The sequence below is a fragment of the Rutidosis leptorrhynchoides genome, chromosome 5 (assembly GCF_046630445.1).
Source record: "Rutidosis leptorrhynchoides isolate AG116_Rl617_1_P2 chromosome 5, CSIRO_AGI_Rlap_v1, whole genome shotgun sequence".
Classification (NCBI taxonomy): domain Eukaryota; kingdom Viridiplantae; phylum Streptophyta; class Magnoliopsida; order Asterales; family Asteraceae; genus Rutidosis; species Rutidosis leptorrhynchoides.
Window position 1 is genome coordinate 65,761,251 of NC_092337.1, and position 11,676 is coordinate 65,772,926.

General features: G+C 35.2%; 2 protein-coding genes across 2 annotated transcripts; both read right to left on the minus strand.

Moving 5' to 3' along the window:
• Window positions 1-3,278: 3,278 nt before the first annotated feature.
• Window positions 3,279-5,031, minus strand: LOC139848128 (uncharacterized acetyltransferase At3g50280-like). The gene has a single exon (XM_071837858.1). The coding sequence runs from the start codon at window positions 4,996-4,998 to the stop codon at window positions 3,634-3,636; it is 1,365 nt and encodes a 454-aa protein (XP_071693959.1). The 5' UTR covers window positions 4,999-5,031; the 3' UTR covers window positions 3,279-3,633.
• Window positions 5,032-9,520: 4,489 nt separating this feature from the next.
• On the minus strand, window positions 9,521-11,092 carry LOC139847253 (uncharacterized acetyltransferase At3g50280-like). The gene has a single exon (XM_071836917.1). The coding sequence runs from the start codon at window positions 11,059-11,061 to the stop codon at window positions 9,703-9,705; it is 1,359 nt and encodes a 452-aa protein (XP_071693018.1). The 5' UTR covers window positions 11,062-11,092; the 3' UTR covers window positions 9,521-9,702.
• Between the last annotated feature and the right edge of the window lie 584 nt (window positions 11,093-11,676).

Below are 11,676 nucleotides of genomic sequence, written 5' to 3' on the forward strand. Positions count from 1 at the left end.
ATATTAACATCTAAGGTTTATTATGCTTGTAAAGTTCATTTGTGTGGTAATTATTTACATGTCGTCGAATTATATACTAAGACTAATACTTATGTTGATAAATTATGGATATAATATTGTTCCGGTAAATTGTTTTAATAATCTGGAGGGCTTTGATTGTAGAGCTGTCGTGCAACGCACGTGCTCTTAAAGTGTTTCGTTATTAAACTGCTATCAACAACAAACAATGTTGTGCAAATAGTAACGATTACGAAAACTATATTTTACAGCTGACGTGTAACCCACGGTAATGTACAACCTTCTCAGTTATACGACTAGTATATGATCGAGGCTAAACAAATAACGAAAGACAGAGTGTTAAACCTTCTCGGTTTAATGTTGATGAAACCTTCACGGTCCAATCTTTATTTCATGATAACTTCAAAAACAAAAGTGCTGCCATTCTAACAGCTTACAAGAATATATATATATATATATATATATATATATATATATATATATATATATATATATATATATATATATATATATATATATATATATATATATATATATATATATATATATATATATATTAAAAGAAGATAAGTTATAAACATAAACTTGGAATTTGAAACAACTCTCTTATTTAATGATAATAAAAAGCTTCAACACTTGGTATTCCCACGAGCTGTTAAGTCTTCAATTCCCATCTCAAATTAAATCGGTCCACATCCAAGTCTTAGAAATAAACATTCAAAGTGAGAGGCCCCATCTGCAGCCCACTTTCCAAACAGCCCAGCTGGCCCGTATCTGCATCATCCCCTCCCCCTTTGGAGAGACTCGACCTCGAGTCAAAGTCGTCGATGTCATGAACGTATGGAGAGAGGTCTGCCACAGGAAAGGTAGCGGAGACGTTGTAGTGACCCTGCAGATCAATTTTATAGGCATTGCCATTGATGCGTTTCAACACTCGAAACGAACCGTCGGTACGCGGGTTAAGCTTACCATAACGACCCCCAGGGAACCTTTCCTTCCTCAAATGTATCCAAACAAGGTCACCTTCCTGATATACAACTTGCTTTCGCCGCTTATCAACCCGCTGTTTGTACCCAGCATATTGAGCTTCAACACGACCATGTACCTGCTTGTGTAGGGACCTGATTTCACCTGCTCGAACAACCCCATCAGTGGGACCTGTGCAATTAGTAGGATATGGTAACATGTCCAAGGGTGGAATGCAATCTTGTATTTCGCGCTTTGGTGGTAATCCTGGTGGAATGGCATCTGGTAACACATCACAAAATTCGGGTAATAATGGGAGTACCAGTTGTGGGTTGTGTGAACTGTTGTCATTAGTTTCTTCAATGACATGTGCAAAGGTTAGTGAACTGGATTTTGTGGGGAGCTGGAAAGCAGTGTGATTGAGGAGCAATGTTGAATCGTTCAGCTCTGTCTTTCGGGTATCGAGTGGTGCCAAAGCAATATTAACCCCATCTTTGTTAAAAGAGTACGTATTTCGATAGCCATCGTGTGTTGTTTTTCGGTCAAATTGCCATGGCCGCCCCAACAATAAATGGCAAGCGTCCATGGGAATTACTTCACACGACACCTCATCATAATATTGTTTACCAATGGAGAATTTAACCAAACAACGCTTGCTAACCTTCACGAAGTTACCACGCTTGAGCCAAGTGAGCTGGTAGGGACGAGGGTGATCTTCGGTCTGGAGTTCTAGCTTGTCAACCATGTCTTTAGAAACTGCATTTTCACAGCTTCCGCCATCGATAATCATGGTACAAACCTTCCCTTTCGCAGTAACTTTGGTACGGAAAATATCATTTCGTAGCCATGAATGTTCGGTAACCTGTTGATCAATAGAATTGCTAAGGGCACGGCGAATAAAAAGCGCCTCTCCCTGATCAGCATATATAACTTCTTCCTGCTCACCAGGGTCTGAATGCACCAATTCAGCTTCCTGATCGAATTGTGGTTCGTGTACATCATCCCACACTGTAATGGAACGTTTATTGGACATTCACGTGCGTAATGTCCCTTTCCCTGACACTTGTAACAGGTTGGAGGCTTTCTAGTAGGTGCGACTTGTGGTGTTGATGCTTGCTTATCCAGCGTTGGTTTTTCATTCGATACAACAGGAGGTTTTAGAGTGGCTGGGGTGCGCACGAATGGTGTTTGAATCTGCCTACGGTTGACTTGTTGTTCGACTTTTAAAGCAAGGCGACAAACATCAGTGTAGGTCCAGTAAGGTTGCAAGGTCACCACATCTGCGATTTCGGGTTTAAGGTTGCCCAAAAATCGTGCTATAGTTTGCTCCTCTGGTTCATCAATAGCACATCGCATTCGAAGTTTATCAAACTCATGAATGAATTCCTCAACACCCATGGATCGTTGTTGAAGGTTATGATACTCGATAAAAGCATCTTGTCAGTGGTTTTCAGGTAAGAATTTGTCCCGCATCAACTTTTTCATCTTGTCCCATGTTTCAATTTTGGATTTGCGAGCAAGAGCTCGTTGTCGCTTAACATGGTCCCACCAAAGTGAAGCGTGCTTTCGGAGTTTAAGAGCAACCAGCTTCACTTTTAACTTTTCAGGAATATCCTTGATGTCAAACACGCGTTCCACCATGCTTAACCAGTCAAGAAAATCATCAGGGTGTGCTGCACCAGTGAACTCTGGGATCTCTACTTTCATCCCGATATTACGTAGGGGATCTTCTCGATGACCCCTTTGGAATCCACGTAACCCATCAGCGAAAGGATTTGTCATGTCAGACTGATCACTAGAGCGCGCTGAATTACTTGCCTCAAAATCATGATCACGGTTGAATTCAAGTTCATTAATTCTTCTTTGCAATCGTTCGATTTCAGCATACGGGTCATGATATCGATTGCCACCTCGTCCAAAACCACTGCGAGATTTATGTTCAGCCATGCCGGGAATCTGATACCAAATAATGTACAACCTTCTCAGTTATACGACTAGTATATGATCGAGGCTAAACAAATAACGAAAGATAGAGTGTTAAACCTTCTCGGTTTAATGTTGATGAAACCTTCACGGTCCAATCTTTATTTCATGATAACTTCAAAAACAAAAGTGCTGCCATTCTAACAGCTTACAAGAATATATATATAGATATTTTAAAAGAAGATAAGTTATAAACATAAACTTGGAATTTGAAACAACTCTCTTATTTAATGATAATAAAAAGCTTCAACACTTGGTATTCACACGAGCTGTTAAGTCTTCAATTCCCATCTCAAATTAAATCGGTCCACATCCAAGTCTTAGAAATAAACATTCAAAGTGAGAGGCCCCATCTGCAGCCCACTTTCCAAACAGCCCAGCTGGCCCGTATCTGCATCACACGGGTTCTTAAAATCTAGTCGATATAATACAAAAAATACATTACATATTTACATACCACATCTATAAACTGCTACTAGCTACGCACGTGAATTACAAACATTCTTTTTGAACATTGTATAATCGAACATATTACCGAATACAATATGTGAACCAACAATAGAACTACTAACACTTGCAACATAAATGTCTCCAAACTAAAAAAAGAGATCACCAATATCTTATTATTCTACATAAACATTCATATCAGTAAATCAAACCACTTAATTAACTCTTTAGAGCACTCATGAACTCCTCATCACATTCAAGATCCATCATACATTCAGGCAAAAGACAAACTTCAACATCCATGCTCCCACCTCCTTCTCGACCCGGATACAACGTCATCTTCCCGTCACCTTTGTTAACGAACCCACTTCTGGCCGCAACCGCTTTCCCCAACCCGAATTCACACCCATACATATCAAACCTTGGTGAACTCCCAAAATGTACCACATTTGAAAACATCTGCCCACTCATTTTATACACCACCGGGTTCTCAAGCCATGACCCGACCCACTTTTTCACTGATTCATTATCGTAATTTTTAACCATTTCATGCAATTTCAAAGCCGCCCATCCAAGATCATGAGTCAATAGATCCTCCACAGTCACTTTTTCCATCACCGTACCAATTACATTACCAAAATAGTCATCGGGTAAAGGTGGGTCCATTTTACGCCTGTTATTAACAAGAAGTCTACACACGGTTTCACTGTTTCGTCCTTGTCGTCTCGCACGTGTAACACACCTCCATATAAGTGCGGACACTGCTTGTAAACTTGAAATGTCGTTCATATTGGATTCAATATTTGCTTTTTCTTTCAGTCTCGAAACCGAACCCGATGAAAAATGGAAGAATCTCTCTTTAACTTGTGTACGATGTTTGAAACGGTCGATGAACTGATCTTCACGTGTATACGGAATACTTGCAATCGGGTCGGATCCTTCGTGGACCCTTTGTTTAATTACCGGAGGACGCGATATAAAACAACCATCTTGATCTTTAGATTTAAATATTTCACTCCAAGTAGCCATGAAATGCCAAAAAGACGTACCGTCTGCTACCAAATGGTTAACCGAGCCACCGATGAAGATTCCATTGGTCAGCTCGGTTACCTGAATTGACAACAAAGGTAACGTATGACCATCGTGGTTTATAGCGTCATTAAGATCGAAAAACGAATGAAAAAGTAAAGGTACTTCAACAGCATTAAGTACATCGGATAAATTAGCGTCCGCTTTGGCGTATACAAACTTGACTCCGGGGCTGTTTTTGGGGTCTATGTAGATAACAGAAGATGGTGGACTTTGTTGTTTTCGAGTGGCTAAACGGGCTGCGAGTGGGTAAAAATGGGTGAGGGTCGAAGAGAGGGTGTGTTGAAGTTTGTCCAAGAAATCGGTTATCGAAAAACGTGGATTTTCGGATGGTGATGGTTTAGCGAAAAGGAGACCTTTTTGGCTGTAGTTGACGTTGAGGTAAGCGAGCTCAAAGGGTGTGAAGTAGATTATTGGTTTGTTTGCATCTGGTGAAAGATCGTGTAATGGTTTCACTAAGCATTCCGATATAAGGTTTACCGACGGCGAAGTCATCGGAGAAGAATTTAGGAAAATTATAATTTAACTAAATTATTAAGAACTGTATAGCTTTAGTTCTCAACATCGCAATCATATATGACTTGTTAAGTCCCATATGTTCCGCGTTACAAGAATAAAATACTCCTAATAATGTATGGCCATATATATTTTAAAATTGTGGAAGTCATATTTGTTTGGCTAAGGTTGTCCGAATATTTTATCTTTCGATGATCCTGTTAGTGATGCACGTGATGTACAAACAACATAATTGATTTAAACCAATCACTAATTCACAAACGATAAACAAATTAGCTAAAGCATAAAATTGATAAAAGTAAACGATAACGATACAAAAATTTAATGTAATTATATCTCAACTTCAAATACGGAGAATGGATTAGTCTACGAACATAAATCAAAATTTTATTTATTATTATTTTCGTGCACACAATTACAAGTTATAAGTCATATTTATAATGGAAAACAAGTTAGAATCACAAAAGTAATTTTCTCATGTTATGACACATTCTCAAGCCATGTTATTTACGATAATATACTTTCCAATATCATATATTTGAATCACATTCTAATTAATGTATCCAAATATGGTCCAAGTCATATAATGACATAATTAATTTATCTTTCAGTTATTGTCATGACACAATTTAAAGAACAATACAACTAAAATTATCTCTTTTAATATTCCACTAAAATAGAGGGAAGCACAATGTCACAGTTATAAACTCCACTATGAAATATACTAAGTTTATATGTATAGATAAAATGAATCAGAAAATTCACATTTAATCATATACCGGCTATAACTATTTCATTTTCAAGTTTTATACACACTCGTAAATTTAACGATAAAAATAATTTCATGACATGCTATAAAGAGAAAAACCTTAGACATCATTGATGTCCTTTTCACTTTCATCGTAGGATATGTCCATTTCATCCATGATTATCATTATTCCATTCAAATGATAAAAGATACAACTAGAAATGACGAAATATGTCATTTCGTGATCATTGACTGAAGTATCATAGAAAGGTTAGTGATCACAAATAGGTTATATCAACCAGGTTTTAACCAAACATGTTAAACCAAAGAGGTTTCAACCAAAGTTTCAACCTAACAAGTTAAACGGAACATGTTTCAAACAAACAGGTTAAACGAAATATGTTTCAACCCAAACAATTAAACCAAACAGGTTTCAACTAAACATGTAAACCAAACGGGTTATACCAAACATGTTAAATCAAACATGTCTTTTCATACTCATGAGATGTGTAATATATCAACATAGTTCTCATCACGGACCTTCGTGGGATGTACTTTGGTTCTCTCAAGTTGGAAATCCCGATATCCACAATCCCATATTCATCGAGAAACAATTAACTTAGAACAATCAAGAATGAGTTCTAAATTTTTACCGTTAAATAGTTAACTAACTACATCATCGAGTAGTAGGCCGTTTACATTTCTCGTTAACTATTATTGAATAAGGTATCAAGAACCTTACGTTTTAAATACAACTAGTTGTGGAGCCCTCGCTTCGCGCCGGGGGCTCCGTTTTGAATGCGAGTTTAAAAAAAGGTCTTGATCTATTTTGTAAAAAAGAATTTTTTTCGACATAACATTGAAGGGTTGTTCCTTTTGTGAAAGTTGCTTCTTTTAGCGTTCGGGTTTTATTTTTTAAAAAAAAGTCAGTAAAGTGGGGGTTCGATTTTGTATTTTAATAAAAGTTAGTGGGTTAAGTTTGTAAAATTTGAAAAAACTTTACGTATAAAGTGGGGGTTCGATTTGTATTTTAATAAAAGTTAGGGGGCTAAGTTTGTGAAAACTGAATATTAGTAAAAAAAAAAAAAAGTTAGTAAAGTGGGGGTTCAATTTGTATTTTAATAAAAGTTAGGGGGTTAAGCTTCTGAAATTTAGGGATAAATAGACGTATAAAGTGGGGGTTCGATTTGTATTTTAATGAAAGTTAGGGGTTTAAGTTTGCGGGAAACGAAAAGTTGAATAGTACTATTCATTTCCAGTATACCTTTTAGATATAGGTATATAATATATAATTATGTTCCATCCATGAAGGCACTCAACCTTACGTTTCAGGTATGTAACTATAAGTTTTTCCAAACTACAAATAAATTGTTAAATCCATGATATAAAATCATTTTAAAGAAACAACTCTTTTTATGTCATTTTGAAAACATATTACCACTATGTTTCAGGTATGTAACTATAAGTTTTTCGAAACTTATTTCACAAATTATATAAAGCTCACACTCCATTTATATTACTATTTGTATTAATAAAACCTTTGGTGAATAAAAAGTAAAATGTTGCATGTGCACAAATGTTCTACCTATCCAGATCATCACAACATTAATTTAAGCTGTTAACTCACCATTTTAGACGTTATTCATGTCATCATTAAGATAACTTTTTACAAATATGGAAGTTACATATATCTCTTTCATATAAAGAAATCACAAAGTCCGGAAACTATTACACGGTATCATTTATATCAAATTAGTTCACACCCCCGTAACAGTAAAACATTCCAACTAGGACTTATGCATTTTTAAAACCCAATATTACAAAAGTAGGCAAATGATAAAACCCCACAAATATTCCAACCATACATGTTTAATCACTGAACCCAGGTTCAATTCCCACCTGCTACACTTTGAGGGGCTTGTCTTCAAAAAAAAAAAAAAAAAATTTGTTGCAAAAAAATCTCAATTTTAACCATACATAATACGTAGTAGTTAATCTTGCAAATTAACATGTTCAATGTGTTCATAACACACGTCCAAATCCAACATGTGCACTACAGTATCATGGTTTTAACCATTTTTTAAATAAAATAGAGATCCAAAATTTCAAACCAGAGAGGTTCATTGATTTAATTATTTTTATTTTGAAAAATGGTCAATACATACCGCACAACATTGGTGTTTTTAAAGACTTCTCTTTAGATTGCATTGTTCGATTCATTCATTAAAATCAACAAATACATTTTTATATTACAAAAACTTATATTCCAGATTACATCCAACAAAGGTATAAGTTTTTCCAAACATATTATGATACCTTTCAATAGTTTCGTGTTATTCACATAATCCATTTCGCCAAAGAAACTCAACACACCTTTTATAAACTTATTCGAGTAACGATTATCAAGAACTATTTTAATATGAATTGTTTTAAGTTTGTAAGAAATAGTACCCGAATATATATATATATATATATATATATATATATATATATATATATATATATATATATATATATATACACACACACAGTGTTGTAAAAGTCGGCCGACTTGGCCGACGCGTCGGCCGATGCGTCGTTTTTTTGGGTTCTCCGTCTCGTTTTTTTTGAAAACGACTCAAAAGACGGTCAAAGCTAAAAGTTCGGTCAAAGTCTGTCAAAGATGGTCAAAGTTGGTAAAAAAGGTCAAAATCAGTCAAATTTTCGTCAAGATGTGATATGTTTTAAAATTAGGATTTGTTTTATTTTTTTGGGCTGCTCTTTTCTCTGTGTCCTTACTGATTATGTACTCGGTAACATTAATTGAGCTTAAAGTTTGATTGTATTTAAATTCAAGTTCTTATTTAAGAAATTTATGGTACAGAATCAACTATTTTATACATATATAAATATATATTTAAGAAATTATTAATAAAGTCAACGTTAGTCAACGACCGATGCGTCCCCGACGCGTCCCCGACTCGGCCGACATGTCCTTTTTAGGTCTCGACCGATGCGTCCCCGACTCGCGACTTTTACAACCTTGTATATATATATATATATATATATATATATATATATATATATATATATATATATATATATATATATATATATATATATATATATTCATATATATATTCATATATATTCATTATAATAAGAAATCAAATATAATAATATATACATACCTTGAAAATGGCGTACTCAAAAGGATATGTGATATATGAATCATCTCACCAAGAGAAGCCGAGACTCGTGTTTAACACAGTTTCCTTAAAACAGTTCCTCCGTCTACACATCGTTTGTTTCTCAGGGTACAACGGTCGAAACAGTAGTACTGCCGGACTTGAACACTTGTCTGAAAATGTTGTCTATGTTGTCCGAATAGTTATCCATAAGCTAACTCAATTGCTTGTTCCTCACTTAGCCAAATCAAGAGGTCACAATGTGACCAGAACAAAGCCAATAAGCTTACAAAACTAATTGTTTAACTTATGTGTATTATGTGTATTTTTCTTTTTAGAACTAAGGTAACATACATGTCTACCATTACTAGAGATGAATCAAGGTAAATTGTTATTTCAAGAGAGCAAATTATCTCCTTTTATCTTGGAGGATGGATGGAGTGAAATAATTGATTCAATATGAGAATCAATCAAATAACCATAAAGAGTCACTTAATAATCATAAGTTATGGTATGTTAAAAGTCACATTTACTAGTAACTAATGCCACATAATTGTGACATTACTAGTAACCTTATTCAATTACCTTGTAATCAATTTTAATTCAACTATTTTTTTCCAACACATTACCGAATACAATATGTGAACCAAACAATAGAACTACTAACACTTGCAACATAAATGTCTCCAAACTAAAAAAAAAAAAAAGAGATCACCAATATTATATTATTCTACGTAAACATTCATACCAGTAAATCAAACCAGTTAATTAACTTTTTAGAGCACTTATGAACTCCTCATCACATTCAAGATCCATCATACATTCAGGCAAAAGACAAACTTCAACATCCATGCTCCCACCTCCTTCTCGACCCGGATACAACGTCATCTTCCCGTCACCTTTGTTAACGAACCCACTTCTGGCCGCAACCGCTTTCCCCAACCCGAATTCACACCCATACATATCAAACCTTGGTGAACTCCCAATATGTACCACATTTGAAAACATCTGCCCACTCATTTTATACACCACCGGGTTCTCAACCCATGACTCGACCCACTTTTTCACTGATTCATCATCGTAATTTTTAACCATTTCATGCAATTTCAAAGCCGCCCATCCAAGATCATGAGTCAACAGATCCTCCACTGTCACTTTTTCCATCACCGTACCAATTAGATTACCAAAATAGTCATCGGGTAAAGCTGGGTTCATTTTACGCCTGTTATTAACAACAAGTCTACAAACGGTTTCACTGTTTCGTCCTTGTCGTCTCACACGTGTAACGCACCTCCATATAAGTGCGGCAACTGCTTGTAAACTTGAAATATTATTCATATTTGATTCGAAATTTGCTTTTTCTTTTAATCTTGAAACCGAACCCGGTGAAAAATGGAAGAATCTTTCATTAACTTGTGGAAGTTGAGAACGTTCAATGAATTGATCTTGATGTGTGTAAGGAAGACTTACAATTGGGTCGGACCCTTCAAGGTCCCATCGTTTGAATACCGGAGGACGCGATATAAAACAACCGTTTTCGTCGTCTGATCTGAATATTTCACTCCAAGTAGCCATGAAATGCCAGAATGACGTACCGTCGGCTACAAGATGGTTAACCGAGCCACCGATGAAGATCCCATCGGTCAGCTCGGTTACCTGAATTGACAACAAAGGTAACGTATGACCATCGTGGTTTATAGCGTCATTAAGATCGAAGAACGAATGAACAAGTAATGGTACTTCGACAGGGTTAAGTACATCGGATATATTAGCGTCGGCTTTGGCGTATATAAACTTGACACCCGGGCTGTTTTTGGGGTCAATATAGATAACATAAGACGGTGGGTTTGTTTGTTTTCGAGTGGCTAAACGGGCTGCGAGTGGATAAAAATGGGTGAGGGTCGCGGAGAGGGTGTGCTGTAGTTTGTCCAAGAAATCGGTTATCGAAAAATGTAGATTTGCGGATGGTGATGGTTTAGCGAAAAGTAGACCTTTTTGGCTATAGTTGGCGTTGAGGAAAACAAGCTCAAAAGGTGTGAAGTAGATCGGTTGCTTTGCATCTGGTGAGAGATCGGGTAATGGTTTCACTAAGCATTCCGATATAAGCTTTACCGACGGTGAAGTCATAGGAAAATAATTTATAAGGAAAGGTATATGTTGTGTACCAAAAAATGTGTGGCTTAAATTCGTAAACAATGAGGATAATATAGGAAGGGCTAGATTTTTTTTTTTTTTTTTGTAGTGAATTCTAATTCTAAAATTAGATATCCTATCTATACTGTTACTATAATATAAATATATCTAAAATAATAATTTCATAAATAAAGATTATTTAAATTTTTAAAAAAATCAAAAATAAAAAAAATTCTAAACTCCCCATAATGATGTCATTAAAATAATTAATTATTTTTTAATAAAAATATTAACATGTTAATTGTATAATATATGAAGTATGTACAACCTTGTGATAAAATACCCCCATGACCATATGTATAATATTTGAAATATTATGTACAACCTTATAGTAAAACACTCTCATGACTATATGTAAAATATTTGAAACATTATGTACAACTTTGTGATAAAACACCCCAATGACCATATGTACAAATTTTAAAACAAATTGTACAATCTTTTACAAAATACACCATGAACACATGTATAAACTTTGAAGCATATTGTACAACCTTCATATAATAATTGTACTTTAGTTTTTTAAAAAAAATTAAAGAGACATTTGTT